The 16,156-nt window shown below is 37.3% G+C and overlaps 1 protein-coding gene across 2 annotated transcripts in view; it reads left to right on the forward strand.

The window, feature by feature from the left end:
• The window catches only part of glis1a (GLIS family zinc finger 1a), a 60,155-nt gene that overhangs the window by 30,656 nt on the left and 13,343 nt on the right, over nucleotides 1-16,156 (forward strand). For both annotated transcript variants that reach the window (XM_005728996.1, XM_005728995.1), the window contains 2 exons: nucleotides 6,158-6,319; nucleotides 15,079-15,192. In XM_005728996.1, coding sequence (XP_005729053.1) covers nucleotides 6,158-6,319; nucleotides 15,079-15,192 — 276 coding nt within the window. The remainder of the gene's footprint in view (nucleotides 1-6,157; nucleotides 6,320-15,078; nucleotides 15,193-16,156) is intronic.

A 16,156-nucleotide genomic window follows, 5' to 3' on the forward strand; every position in this document is an offset into this window, starting at 1 on the left:
TACAGCTCTGCTATCACTTCTAACATAAATAAAGAAGAAGAAAACTAAACAGCAGTGACTTTTGTAGGGTTACTGAAGTTGGACTAGCATGGTATATAATGATGTGCTACGTGATCGCTAGCGACACAGCTATGTTAGCATAACATAAACACAGTGAAGCTGGAGGATGAACGCTAACTTTTTTCCACTCAAAAGTTAACGTGAGGATTCCTGATGGTTAGGGACAAATGCAATCGCATGGCAGGGTGCTGTAAAATATAAGGTTAGTCATTAATATACTGTGACAACATGGGAATAGAGTAGCTGCGAGAGAATTCAACATTAATGAATGAATGGAACGAGTTGAGTAAAGTTTGACTTATCTGACTTTTTTTTTTCTTTTTCTTAATGCGCCTTATAATCCAGTGCGCCGTATGTATGAAAAAAGACTTGTTCATCGACCGTGCGCCTTATGGTCCGAAAAATACAGTACTAGAAAACCGAGAGGTTAAAGGCTGTTTTGTGTCCGATCCAGTCTGCACATGCATCCCTGTTGGTTAATGTCTACTTAAGCTGGCTGCTACAGTGTATGTGGGGGGTTTTTTTTTGTGAGAATGAACGTTTTTTGTTTGTTTGTTTATTCCCTTCACTTGGAGAGATTTATCCAGCACATGCCAAATCTTAGAACAGTCAGTCAAAACATACAGTATCTCATCCTTTCCAGCATCGCATGGGCCAGGGCCACTTGGAGCCTTAACTGGGTTTGAAAGGCATTAATGAGCTCACAGTCTTCTACTGATTTCTGCCAGACTGATGAACCATCTGTTAGACAGGGAAATGATTTAAACCTTTTCCTCTCGTCACAACAGGTTTCCCTGACTCATGAATGCCAGAGGAGGAATGAATGAATGTATGAATGGAGGATGTGTCTAAGCATACGAAAACCGCTGATCACCCTGAGCCTTTTCTGACAGATGCATTTAATTTATTGCCTAGCATAGACATTATGCATTGTCCTTAGATCAGCAGCTAAATGATTGTCTCTTATGGAAAGTATGTTCCTAAAGACAAAAAGATGGTTTTTCATATTTGTGGCCATTGTGTGCAGTTTTTGAATACTACAAGTCCCCAGGATTATTACCTATGCAGTTTCAGAAATGCAGCACAAGAGTAGAAGAAAACCACAGTAAAATGTGTATGCATCTATTGTTATATATATATATATATATTTTCCTGTCACATTATGTGTAACTTAATCTGATTTTCCCTTTTTCATTTATAGAATTAAAAGGTTGATTACCTGATTATTTCACAGTGGAAAGTGACTTGGTGTCCCTCTGTGGGGGTCTTGAGACAGGGGGGTTCGGGGGGGGGGGGACTGCCTTGACTGCCTTGACTGCCTTGACTGCCTTGACTGCCTTGACTGCCTTCCCCACAGCCCAGACCCAGATAAGCAGCAGGAAGTGGATGGATGCAGAATCTTTCCTTTGTTTTGTTCGTTGCACAGACAAAAAACACCCAATGGGTTTGCTTCTATAGCTCGCTAGTTTCAGCAGATAAAACTTTAAATGTCAATAAATTATTAAAAAAAGAGGCTCATATATTTGAGCCATAAATTTAACCCAGGCCACTAAGATAAAGACAGATCTACAACCACGCTGGTGTGAAAACACGGTCCTTTCTACATTTACCATCACAACAGTGGCCTTTGAGCCCCAGCGATGCGTCATCCTCCATCACTTCTGTCATGAGTCACTTCATGAAGCTCATTAATTCATGACCTGAATACATCTGCCCCATTATGACCTGCTGTTTGGTGCCAAGTCCCCATCCCTGAGCAGCTCTCTCCGTTATTCCCTGCTGTCATCAGCCTAAGGATTAGTAATTCATTCAGAAGTTCTCACTCTGGGATACGCTTCCTTCATAAGTGAATTAGTTCATTATAGTGATCCAGCCTGCTGCCAACTAATAAATATTAAATCAACATAAACACAAAAAATTAGTCATTAGTCAAACTTGAACTACGTGAATAACGTCATTTCATTTTCATAAAGTTCTTATGCCAGAAGATGTGAATTAAGTCATTCCCGGTGCTGCAGTGGAAAATGAATATATCTCACATGAATGCAGTCAGTGTTTGTTAATGAATTCAGCTTTATTTACCAGCTCGTAATGTCAAGCCCCAGATTGGACAGGTGTTACTCAGGCTGTAAACACGAGTTCTCAAAGCACTTCTAAACCCACTGTGTGAGAGTCATCATGTGTAATTTATGATGCTTCAATAAAATACACATGTATGTACATTTATGATCTGTCTGTCATATAACCATGAAAAGACCAAAACCAGTGACCCTCGAATGACGAGCATTGTCTGAAAAATTAAAATTATCAGCTGTAAAGGCAGAATAAAATGTCTTCCCATCAAAATATTTTTAGCAGGAATATTAAGACTCAAGAGAGTACCAAATATGTAATTATAAATAATAAGTATTAGTCAATGGTTCTTTTACTCGTCATTATATCACATCTGTAGTATAAACTGCAGGGCTTGTTTTTTTTTCTTTTATGAAACTTTACCCATTAGCTAGTTTTGTTTGTTTGTTTGTTTGTTTTTAGGTATTAGATATCTATCAGCTAATCATGGCAACCCAAGACATGGATGAAGACATTCTCGAGACAACCTGCTGAAGTTTAAACTGGGCATCAAACGGTGGCATGATTGTTAGTACCAGATGGTCGGGTCTGAGTATTTCCGATACTTCTAATTTACGCTGATTTTCCTGCACAACCACCTGTAAGGATTACAGAGAATGGTTTATAAATGAAATAATCCCATCGGTAGCAGTTCTCTGGGCGTAAATGCCTTGTTGGTCTTATAGAAGACGGCAGGAACTCCAATAACAACTCTTTACAATCAGTGAAGCAGAAGAACATCATCTGCCAATCCTGTTACCTAATAACAGGAACCTGAATATACAAGTTGCATGGCCTCAGCAAAATTGGACCGTAGAATATCGGAGAAAACATCACCTGGTGTGACGAGTATTGATTTCTGATGTAAAATTTGGGTTGTAGGGTTAGGATTTGGTGTAAACAGAACCTAGTTTAATCTGCACCACCAAGAATTACAGTAAGATGCCTCTGAAGGCAAAAGAGGGTCCAACCCAGTACTGACAAGGTGTACCTGATATAGTGTGGAGTGATCGTCTTTTTCATTCCTGATAACGTAGTTTTAAATTATAAGTGTGTGTGTCTGTTTGTGCGAACATTGGCAGGGTTGTGTGTATTAGTAAAATAAGAAGAAAAATTGTTTTGAAAAAGTGAGTGCTTTTTCAAAGGGGAATAAAAATTAATAATGGCAAAGATATTAAGTCTTGAAAAATGTAGAGTAAATTACATTTGCATTAAATATCAGAACATAAACTATAGATCTTAAATATTGTCCTCCTGTGGCAATGGATTAAACTACAAAAAAGCTTCTTTTTTTTTCTCAGATAACTCAGACTAATGTTGTGAGGTTTGACTTCACAGCTGCACATTGTTGAAATGTTACAGCTTCACTTTCTCAGGGCTTCATCTGTGTTCTTGTGTGACTCAGTGTTTGAATGCTTCAATTGCCCGTCTGTATTTTTGTGGCGAGGTGTTTTCAAAGCTTGGATTAATTAATCAAGATGATGTAGTGTGTTTTTTATGTACAGGTTTATTAAACCTAATGAGGTGAGTGACATTTATAGAGTCATTAGTGATGGCTAATAAATGTGTGGAATAAATTCTGGATATAAAAAAAAAAATGTAAAAGAATTACTTTATTCAAGCCTTCAGTGCTAAACTAGAACTGAGTCTAGAGACCAATTTTCTGAAGATTTTATCAAAAGTTTTAAGAAATAAATATAATATTTGTATAGAATCTATAAAATATCTATAGATTATAAGGGGATTATTTTCTTTTAAATGCAAATTTAAGTGTCACACACACAATGATCGGTCTTCATTTTCTTTCTTTGTCATTTTGAAGAGAGAACAGTTAAATCTATAGAGTAAATTGTGTCATGGGAATAAAAAAATATTTTACTTTGATTCAAAACCTTTTTCTAAATATAAAAAATACTGACAAATGAAAATGGTCTAAATCAGGGGTCCACAATCCCAGTCCACAAGGGCCGGTGTCTCTGCAGGTTTTAGATGTCACCCTGGGTCAACACACCTGAATCACATGATTAGTTCATTATCAGGCCTCTGGAGAACTTCAAGACATGTTGAGAAGCTAATCTAGCCATTTAAATCAGCTGTGATGGATCAAGGACACATCTGAAGCCTGCAGGGACACCGGCCCTCGTGGACTGGGAGTGGGGACCCCTGGTCTATATGTAAATCTTCTTCGTGTGTCTATGCCAGCGGTGTCCAACTCCAGGCCTCGAGGTCTGGTGTCCTGCAGGTTTTAGATGTGACCTTGATCCAACACAGCAGATTTAAATGGCTAAATTACCTCCTCAACATGTCTTGAAGTTCTCCAGAGGGCTGGTAATGAACTAATCATTTGATTCAAGTGTGTTGATCCAGGGTGATATCTAAAACCTGCAGGACACCGGTCCTTGAGGCCTGGACTTGGACACCCCTGGTCTATGCTGTCTCTTACTTCCTTTTTAAATATTTCCATATATTTGGTGTTCTGACATAAAGATACAATATGAAACACTGATCAGTAGAAATTGGAATTTCTGTAAAGATATAAACCATAGGCGGTATGTCGGGCAGTATGTAAGCATGCTGAGGCTCATTGAAACAGTACCTACCGCAGTCGGTGCGTGTGTGTTTTTGTGGTTTTGGCTAAGTTTTTTTTTTCTCTGAGTGGAGAACAGCCACTACCTGAAGTTTATGATATAAATACTGGTACATTGCCTCTGGTTTAGTTTTTTCTGTAAGGACATTAAGTTCTATGTACAAACGTAGTTACAACTTAAGCATTTTAAAGGAACATAAGGGGATTTAATGATTTCTTAGTTTATGTTGTAGTTTTGTTATTTTGTTTTGAGTCCCTAAAGAGATGTCAGAATGATTTTTTTTTATTTTTTATTCTCATGTAGTTGTTAGTCTACCGTCACAGATTTGAATCAGTATATCTTAAAATCTTTCAAGAACTAGACACTGATTTCTTGTGTAAATGCAATAAACTGATGGCAAACTGCACCTAAAAGCCCCCAAACGTTTCAAATAAAGTGACAGAAATCGTCCAGTTATGAACATTCTTTTTCCCAAATTTTTAAATAAACTGTTACGGTCTCAAAGTGCTGAAGCTTTATTTTGGCTCACTGCATGCACTTTCACAAAAAAGTTGGTCACACCGGGGCTTTTGAAACCCATTACTTTTATATGAAGCACATTATACCCGTGTTCATGGCCAGTGTGAACAGGAGAAACGAGTATCGGGTCAGCAGAGTGAGTCGGGACTGCTTGTCACTGGATTAAAGCGGTGGCGGTAGCTTTTAGGCGATATGACATTCAACTCTTTAAGGTGACAGTATCTAGGATTTGAATTTCAAGCCCTCTTTTTAGGTTGTTACACAACTATTATCAGCAGTGTGCACAACACTATCAGGTTATTTCATCTACTGCTTTTTCAGTGCATCTGAGTACAGTTAAAATATATAAATGGAAAAAAAACATCCTTTAACTCCTCTTTAATCTTTAATTATGAAAGAAGCAGACTAATGACAATATATTAGTAAACACTGATACTGCTGAACCAATTTTAAATATTTTTACTCCATTACTTGTTACCTGCTGGATCTTCTTAGTCATGGTTTCACTAAGCAACTTGTTGAGTGAATGTAGACTTGCTTACTAGTCTTTATAAAAAGCAGCAGGTTCTGTTTAAATATCACACGGTCTCCTTCTACTACAGGCGCCTCAGGAGTGGAATGGGTTAATGCGTCGTCCTGTTACGAACAATATTTGGAAAACATAGGATGGCACATATTCACCGTGTATGGTTCCCCACTAACTGATGGTATTAAATGCAATGGATTTGCAAAAATGTCTAAACACATGGTTTCATTTTGTCATTGTTGAGTGTACGCTGATGGGCAAAGTGCCACTTTTACTAATTTTTAAAGATAATCTAGGCACATTTTCTTAAATAATTTTTCTATATAAAATCTTCTGCTTTTCTATTTGTTAGTTTGAGGGCTGCTCCAAGGCGTTCTCCCGTCTGGAGAACCTGAAGATCCACCTGAGGAGCCACACGGGGGAGAAACCTTACATTTGCCAGCACCCCGGCTGCCTCAAGGCTTTCAGCAACTCCAGTGATCGTGCTAAACACCAGCGCACACATCTGGACACGGTCAGTGGGCTCCTTCCATTTAGGATGTGCTCTATTATAGTGCACGTTTTCCTAATTTGAGCTTTCTGTCAGTTTGTAGTATTAGAGTGGACTCAATAGCTGGTTGCTTTTTGCTTCTCCAAGCAAACGTCACCATAACAGTAGGTCACAAAGAGGTCAAGGTCATGTAAACACGCTATATGCAAGTACAGAAAGAATCTGAAGATAACATGAAGAATTATTCTGGCTTGGGTCAGAGACAGTGAACTCATCATACATGCATGTAACCTCTTTCAGCCTGGTTGAACTGCTGTATGTTGGAAATAGCGCCATTTTTAAAATGGAGACAAAAAAACGAGCTTTTCTTGACATGTTTGTATGCTATATTAACTCTTGTAATTAAAGACACTCACTGGCATTAATGCCCATTCTGTTGCTGTATTTTGCCTTTGCCCTAATTGCATATTGTGTAAATGCACTAAGGCTGATAATTCAAACAATGTAGGATCCCAATACCACAGCAACAACTTTATTACTCTTTAATGAGAGCACACACAGCAAAACTGTAGATTTCTACACTTTTTTTTTGTCAACATAGTATTTCTAAACTAATGCAGTTTAATAAGCTTAACACCGCTTGGGAAATGGTCACAATCTCTAGAAGTACAATAGAAATATCCTTTATTGTCCCTCATTGGGGAAATTCAGGTAAACAAGCTTCTTGCTAATGTGGCGTAGGAAAATGAATTCGGCTCTAATCAGCTCTAATCTAGTGCACTGTGTTTCTGGACATGATTTTTATTTTGTAGTGAGTCGTAGTGGAGGTAGTCATTACAGCCAGAGATGCAAGTTTGAGTCATACATGTTTCCTTTTTTAGTATTTTTAACTATGTTGTTAGTTAAAAATAAATTACCTGATTGGGTTTAGATATTTAAAAAATCATGGTTTGGGTTACAATGTTGCCACTTATGTTAGAGCTCTGTTACTTGGGTTGGCACGGCGACATGTACCTGATTTGTCTGGACAACATAAGTGACATAAACTTTCTTTAGAGGTTCATTTGTTTCAAAGTAATCCTGAAAAACAGACTGTGTTTTTGTGACTTTTGTGATGACAGTACCCCCACCAAGCTTCAGCGATTGTTTTAAATACAAAGGTACGGTGTACAGGTTAGGGTTAAGGAGAAAAAGGTTCCACCTAATCGCCGACCACAATATTATAATTCTGTTTGCCACATGAGAACTTTAGGCAAGGCAAGTTTATTTATATAGCACAATTTGGTCTTTTTTAGACGTGTGCTGAAAAATGAATAAACATTAAATTGACTTTTTAAACTTTCATACCAACACAGGTGTGCTTAAAACACGTTAATTATTTTACAGTACTGCATTTATTCAGGATTTTATATGTGCTTTGTTGTAGATGTAGTGCTATGTTAACAGAGGCAGCAGACAGTTGAAAACAGTGGCTGAGACCTCAGAGGGTTAAAGTGCAGCAGACTGCCTCTCCTTCAGCTTTCTATGGGACCTTCTGGGAATGACTCGGGAAGATAAACTGCTAGTGCGTGTGAGCCAATTTTAACTTGCTGTACAGAGTCTGCTTGTGTCAGATCAGTTTATACAAAACAGGGAAAAAATAGAATCCATTCAACCGTGAAGACAGCGTGAATTTCCAGGAATTTTCATACACACCATCTACAGTAACGACATTAAATTCATCAGGGGACTCAAACTAGTGGGAGTGAGTGTCCCCCGTGCTCTTGATGATCATAAATTAAGGTTACAACTGCAAAATAAGTTATGAAATCCACAGCTGATGGAGCCTGAGAAAGAACAGAAACAGGCCTTTTCTCGTAATCCACTCTTGTGTACCAGGTGTCAAGTGTCGTGCCAGCATTGTCACTCTTTCCATGAAGGTGTTCTCATGCCCAGGGGATGTATTTAAATGCTGCATTAGTATGGTATTTATCTACTTTAATATATATATATATATTTTAATATTACATAATAACTTTGCTTGACTATATTTTAGGGAAAAAACATTAGTTATTAAACCATTACACTTATTTTTATCGGCTGAAATGATTAGTTACATTTTTTAGACCAAAGTGTTTGTTGGCAAAACATGGAAAATGTTATGAAGTGATTTTATAATAATGATGTAAAAATCAGCTGGATCAAGACTTTCACAAGATATTTCTGATAAAACTTCCGTCCCTTGGGTAAAATGTTATTGGAGGACATTTACTTGTATTATTAGATTGTTGAAGAACTGTTTTTTAAATAAATAGGATTTAATAATATGATGAGGTCTTTTCAGAAAGCGCTTTATTTTTTTTAATCTCATTTAAAATATTGTAGAAAAAAGTACTGAATTCTAAAAAATTTAAAATAAGTTTTAGAATAACTTTAAATATAAAGTAAGAGTGCTTTGCTACAGTTTGGATGAATCTTGTAGATGAACCTGTCATAACTTTTATGTTTAAACAACATTTTAGTGTCTAAGGTTATTCAAAATAATTTAATATTTGGAAATCTCTGTCCACCTCCAAGCCTTTGATGCACAGTATAACTTTTTTGAGCAAACCTGGTAACAAATAACAAAACAAAACAAAGCAGTCAGTTACATCACCTTCTTGGCAGATGGTATTTACCTAAAAATAACTGAGTGAAATTGACTTTTCCTTTTGAGCCTCTGGGTTAGATACACTTTCGTAGTATGGGGTTAACCTCTTAGGACCTGGCGTCCACATATGTGGACATCACATTTTGGGTTATTTAGACCAAAATACTCAATTTTGCTGCTACTGTTCTATCAAAATTTTAAACGAATATCCTCATATGTGGCTCTTATTTTTCTTAAAAACAAAAATAAGGTAAAAAAAAATCTAGTAATTCTTTGTTTTTACATTCATCGGGCCCCAATCAGCCCAAATATCAAAGAGAAATTAAAAATGCATGCCGTGGAAGAGTTCGGGTCTTAGGAGGTTAAATCCACTTTTGTTTTCAGAACTGACTTATCTCTTCATTGCTTGGATTCAACACTATGCTGCACAGTTGCTGCACATTTGTTGGCTGCACATCCATGATGCCAAACTGCCATTCCACCACATCCGAAATGTGCTCTATGGGAGTGAAACTGATGACTGTAAATGTCATTTGAGCATAGTAAACTCATTTTTATGTTCGGAAATCAGTTGGAGAACATTTGAGCTTTACGAATCTGCTGGAAGCAGCCATCAGAAGATGGGTACACTACAGTAGTGCTCAGGTACCTCGTGATGTTTAAATGATCTTCAGCTGGTACTAAGGGAAAATATCCCCTACACCATTACACCACCAGCAGTCTGAACCGCTGAAACAAGGGAGGATAGATCCGTGCTTTCATGTTGTTGATACCAAATTCTGACCCTACCATCCGAACGTTAGAGCAGAAATCCAGTCTTCTATTGTTCTATTGTGGCATTCATTGTGGTTTTCTGCTGCTGTATCCCATCTGATTCAAGGTTCAACGTGCTATTCATTCAGGTTATTTGAGTTGTTGTCAGGTTAAAGAATCCGGCTATTCTCCTCTGACCACTGACATCAAGCAGGTATTTTTAATTTTGTCTCTCTGTAAACCCTACAGATGACTGCGTGGAAAAATTCCCAGTAGATCAGCAGTTTCCAAAAAACTCAGACCACCCTGTCTGGAACCAAAACGATGCCGTGTTCAAAGATGTTTAAATTACCTTTCTCCCTCATTTTGATGCTCAGTTTGAGCTTCAGCAGGTTGTCTTGGCCATGTCTACATGCCTCAGTAAGCCTAGTTGCTGCCATGTGATTGGCTGATTAGATTAACGCATTAAACAGCAAATAAACAGGTGTATCTAAAAAAGTGGCGAGTGAATCTATAGTATCACTGCTCATGTCTGTCTGGGTGAATTTACTTGAAACATTTATACAAAATACACAATAAATTATGTTTAAAAATTGCTGCAATGCATGAGACCATACACTTTAAAAACACAAGACTACACATAATTGCTCTGAATATTAAGATAAATAATATTTGCTCAGTAATATAAGGTGTGAGGTGGTCTCTGCTTTACAGTCTGACATTTTTGGGATTGTGAAACTGCATACCTGCTGTGGATTTACCCTACAGACCACAGTTATTTCTACTCCTGCTGACAAGTGATGAGAATTTAGCTGTAATCCCGCGAATCAGATCTCTTATTACACGGATGAGATGGAGCTTCACGATTCGCTCCACTGGTATTACAGCAAGTTATTTTCTCCCTTTAGTGGTTTCACACTGGCTAATGGGGGCTTCGAAGTTGCGTCACAAATTAACAATCAGACACATCTGGCGCCATCCTGGAGGCCCAGTGGAAGCCTGTCTGAATGTAAATAACTGCTGAGTAGTGCAACGGCAGGCCAAGAAATGTTTTTCAAGTTTGATTAAACAGCTTGTATTGTGTTACTAATATGACACTTTGGGGAATTTTGTCCTAAAGTAAGTGCAGGCTCAACCAGGAATTACCTTTCTAAGTTAACGCTCACATAACATAAAAATGTGGTTTGTTTTGAGAATTTGGAAATGTATTAAAAGCATTGAGAGCTTTCATTTTACGATGGCAGTGAAGTGCAAAAAGGTGATGGACTGTGACAAATCCGATATGAAATGTGGTGCTGAATAATGCCAGGGTTTTGTTTTAGGTTTTTTTGGGTTGAGCCCTGGCAACAGGAAAAAAAGATTTCTAAATTTTTTTGGCACACATAATTGGAAACTGATATGCAGTTTATGAATTTACAGTCTGTCTCAGAGCTGTCATTTGCCATAACCACTTTGCATGTCATTACCCTGAATTTATGCTAAGATTAGAAAGACAGCACTTCATTTGGTGCTGATCTGTTTAGACTAAGAGAGAACTGAGCTGGTCTCACAGGGAATATTTTTCCTGAAATAGTTTTGAAATTGCCCCCTTTTTTTTCTTTTTCTTTTCCAGACACTGTAGAGCAGCACTTACTCTGATGCCAGATCTACGTTGGTATTGCATGTCTGTAATTTGAAATGTATTTGTTTAAGAATTACACAAAAATTGGGAATACTGGAGAAGAAAAATCGAGCAGACATTAAAAAAATAACAATCCCACTGACACAAGCATTATTATAGTCAAGCCTGTCCTGATATATTTCTACTAAAAATTATTTTTACAGCATTTTTACTCATTTGCTTCATTCATTGTTTTGTTGCATCATTAAAAAATACAAGTAATTTTTCAATACTACTTTGTTTTTTGCATTACTGTCAAACCCAAGATCATCAAACAGTTTTTAACATTAGCCAAAGATAACCCAGGTAAAATGCAAAAATGCTGTTTTTTTTTTTATATATGATAAAGGAAAAAAGCTTATCCAATCCTACCTGAACCTTTGTGAAAAAGCAGCTGACTCCTAAACCTAATAACTAGTTGTGCCAGCCTTGGCAACACAAACAGCAATCAAATTTTCAAGTTTTTGTGATAATAACATCACTGTGGAGGAATTTTGGCTTCTTTGCAGAATTGTTTTAATTCAGCCACATTGGAGGGTTTTCAAGCATGGACAGACCGTTTATGGTCATGCCAAAGCAACTCAATTTCATTTAAATCCACACTTTGACTAAGGCCAAGCTTCAAAGGCTCTTTTTTTTTTTTTTTTGCATTTCAGCCATTCAGAGGTGGACTTGCTGACGTTTTTTGGATCACTGTCCTGCTGCATAACCAATTGATAGCTAAACATTTAGCTTCAGGATTTTCTGGTAAAGAGCAAAATTCATGGTTTCCTCAACTATGGTTGTCTGGATCCAGACCATCACACTACCGCCACTGCTGGTATGATGTTCTTTATATGAAAAGTGTTAGTTTAACATGAGATGTAACAGGAGTCAGACATTCCAAACAATCTACTTTTCACTCATTAGTCCAACAGTGTCGAGACACAAAAGTCTTGAGGATTATCAAGATGTTTCTTCGTTTGTCTCTTTTTTTTAATTGTTGAATCACAAAAACTGACCTTAACTGAGGCAAGTGAGTTCTTTAGAATGTTCTGGGTTCTTCTGTGACCTCCTGGATGAGTCGTCAATTTGCTCTTGCAGTAATTTTGGTGGGTCAGTCATTCCTGGGAATGATCACCACTGTTCCGAGTTTTCTCCATTTGTATATAATGACTCTCACTGCGGTTCGCTGGAGTCCCAAAGCCTTAGAAATGACTTCATACATCTGTCTTCATTTCCAGACAGACAGATGTCAATGACAGAGGAGTTTCTCATCTGTTTCTTTAGATTGTAGCATTATTTGTTGTTATTGAGATCGTTTAGCCTACTTCCCTTTATTAGATGGGTCCTATTTTTTTTTTTTAAATTAATTCATCAATTTAAGGGGGAAATTACTTTTTCTCACAGGGCAAGTTACGTTTGGATAGTTCTCTCCCTTAATAAATGAAATTATCATTTAAAAGCGGAGTTAAATTTTAATATTTTACAAAGATAAGTGTGACAAATATGCTGAAAGCTGCCATATTAGAAAGAAAAAAGAAATGATATTTCTTTGCAGTGTTTCCATATTAGATCTTCAGCCAAATGACTAATTATAGAGAAAGAAGTCATTTTGAAAAGCAGGGGTTTTCAAATGTTGTCTGGGATGCTCCACGCTAAGAAGCAGATAAAAAGTCATGCCCAAAACACCTCACTGTTGCCCATGGTGATTTGTTTTTCCTACCTCACTAAGCTCAGCTTTACTCTGCATTTCCTCCAGAGGAGATTGGAGAAACAATATTTCCTTGTCTGGTTCTTTTAAGATCAGAATTTAAACATAAAAACAACACGGAAGCATAGATCCACCCTGCTACGTGTCAACAGTCTAGGCTGGTGGTGGTACAGTGGTATTTTCTTGGCAATTTCTTTTTCTTTTTTTCCTTTTTTTGGCACCCTTGGTGTAGTTTAAACACCACACTACACTACCTGAGTATTGTTGCTGACTATGTCTATCCCTTTAATACCACAGTGTACCTATCTTCTGTTGGCTTCTTCATAAAGCTCAGATCAGAGCTTTTTACAGATTCACTGTATTCAAATGCCCCCAACTGAGAACTTCTTGGATATGGTGGAATGCCAGATTCTCATCATGGATGTGCAGCAGGTCCTAAACCCTTTTTAGTCCAGGCTGACCTGTGTGGTAGCCTCACAATGTTCAGCTTCATGCACCTCTAAAACCCTTGCCCTGGTGAAGTTAACTATTTATTTACAACATCAACAATGTGTTGTTTTAGCTCTGACTTGTGCAACACCTCCTGGTTTATAATACAACACAAAATGATCAGTTTTAGTCAGATTTCGCTACTAATGTAACAGCAGCAAGTTTATCTGATTTCATTAAACAAATCACTCTTCGTCATAGTCTCTTTCATCTAGCACACAGCTGTGATCTCTGCTGTAATCTCAAGCTTTTTTCGTAATCCCGCGTACAAAGATGAGAAACTGGGCAGTGTTAACTACATCACAGCTCTCGTCACATTTTCTGCTAAAATGTCCTGAAAAATACGATCATCAAACCTGACGCTCATTATTTTTTTGACTTGTAGTGCTCACATCCCAGCACATAAACCCAAAAGGCTCAAATAAACACTGTACATGTGTTTTCATGAATGTATAATTGAATCCACCTGTTAAATACTTAGCAATGAAAAAGAGCGAATAAAAAAGAGATCTGAGATTCATGGCAATGAGCTCATTTATTCACTAAATTGTGAAATACAGTCATCTTACTCAACTTTCTACTTCGAAGTAAAATGATGAAAACCTGTCTGCATATAAGAAATGAGCTATTTGGACAGTAAAAAACATTTCAACACATATTCCACGATGTTACTCATTTGACTTATTTCAGGAGGACTCAGTTAACTGTAGTATTTTATATCATTACACCAGAAAATACTTTGTCTTCCAGCTGCTTTAGCCTGCTATGAAATATTTATTCCTTCAGGAAATAATGTGCAGAAATAAATACTTTTATATGAATACAAAGACTGCAGGTAGCTCATACAGTTTACTTTATGAATGAAATGATTTATGGCTAAACTCTCTTCTCTCTTCCCCTCTTTTAAGCCTGCAGATGAAAGGTAAATATCCTCCCTTTCAGCTGAGGAGCACTTTATGTAAAATGTTGACAGAACTACATCTTCTTTCTTCCTCTGTTAGTCCAGTTGTCACAAGAAGTAGCCACATTTACGATCTTTATCCTAAATGTTTATGCCTTCAGTGTGGATGTGAGTCATCTGAACTTGTGCCATTATTTGTACACACATTTTATGTTTGACATCGTTGTATCTGATGAGACTATAAAATCATCATCGTGTTGTGAATATTATTCAGTTCTGGTGTAGAAAATTCGTAACCTTCTCAATACATAATGTAGGATATATAAGAGGTGGTGTAGTCTGCACCTTACAGTAAATCTAATAATAACTCTCAAGCTCTGGGTTTAATTTGGCGTGTTGTGCTATTTTTGTTGTGTTTTCTGTACAAAAAAAGGTTTGTTCTCCTTAGCTCAGTACTGAAATCAACATTGCTAAATTTTCGCAATCCGCTACAAGAAGAGTTGCAGGAGAAAGTGTTCCCCAAAACACCAAAAAATAATTTGTGCTCTTTTTAATAGCAGCACACCTGTTTTCTTTTTATAACAGAAAGTCAAACCAAGGTGCTTCTAAATGTTCAGTCAAACTTCTCTCACCTCTCCTTCTTGTGGTCCATTCACAGAAACCATACGCCTGTCAGATACCAGGATGCACCAAGCGCTACACTGACCCCAGCTCATTACGAAAGCACGTCAAAGCTCATTCAGCCAAAGGCCTTCAGGAAAAGGAGGTCAAGGTAATGAACATTAAAACCTTTCTATGTTTTTAAAACTTGACTGTGTGTCGTTCAGAAGCAAAGGGAGGATTCAGAAAGCGTGGTTAGAAAAAAAAAATTATGGCCAAAGCATTTTTAAAAGCAACCTGGGGACGTTTTTTTAAATTTGAGCTGCATTTTTTTTGCCCTTAATGGATGGTTTGCGTGGATAGTGGAAAAGACATTCAATAAAGGTCCGTCTAGCCAGGAGTAAAACATGCAGTGTGCATCCTAACCACTCACCTATCAGGTTGTCCAATAGTGGGGTCATATTTAAGCTTTTATTGGATGGGATCAAAAGTACATAATTTAAACCAGGATCACATCAGTGCCTTGTATTCCTGAGCCACCTTCACAGGGCTGAAATTTACTGGAATCAATTGATTATTTCTCAACAGCTTAACATCATAAAACATGAAATGTTTTAAGTTATATTACTTGATAGATTTTTTTTCCTTCCCAATTTATTATACTTGACTGTCTGCAATTATACACAGCACATCTGGAGTTTGTATTTATGATGGATATTTGTCTTCTCTTGTTTGGAATACATGTTAAGTTGTGTTTCTTCTCATAATAATGAAAACAATACAAACTGCTATGAAGGCTCCACTCATTATTTGATGAAGTTATTAGGAGCAGCCATGCATGTTTTTGATTTTATTTCAGCACAAAACTTGAAGGTTATTATGACAAATGACAAAGAGGCTCTACAAACTAAAAACAATGTTGGCAACTGTCCCACATTTGGTAAAAAACAAGCAAATCAGCACAAACACAACAGGACCCGCTATCAACCACATTGATGAAGCGGTGATCATTTGGGTTTCTTTTGCAGCCACAGGACCCGGGTACCTTGCAGCCACTGAGTCAAACATGAACACCTCTGTATACCGATATTTAGATTCAATATAAGGCCATCTGTCCTACATTTATATCTTGCTTA

Source organism: Pundamilia nyererei, unplaced genomic scaffold (assembly GCF_000239375.1).
Source record: "Pundamilia nyererei isolate P.nyererei 1_Seehausen unplaced genomic scaffold, PunNye1.0 scaffold00031, whole genome shotgun sequence".
In the NCBI taxonomy this organism is placed as follows: domain Eukaryota; kingdom Metazoa; phylum Chordata; class Actinopteri; order Cichliformes; family Cichlidae; genus Pundamilia; species Pundamilia nyererei.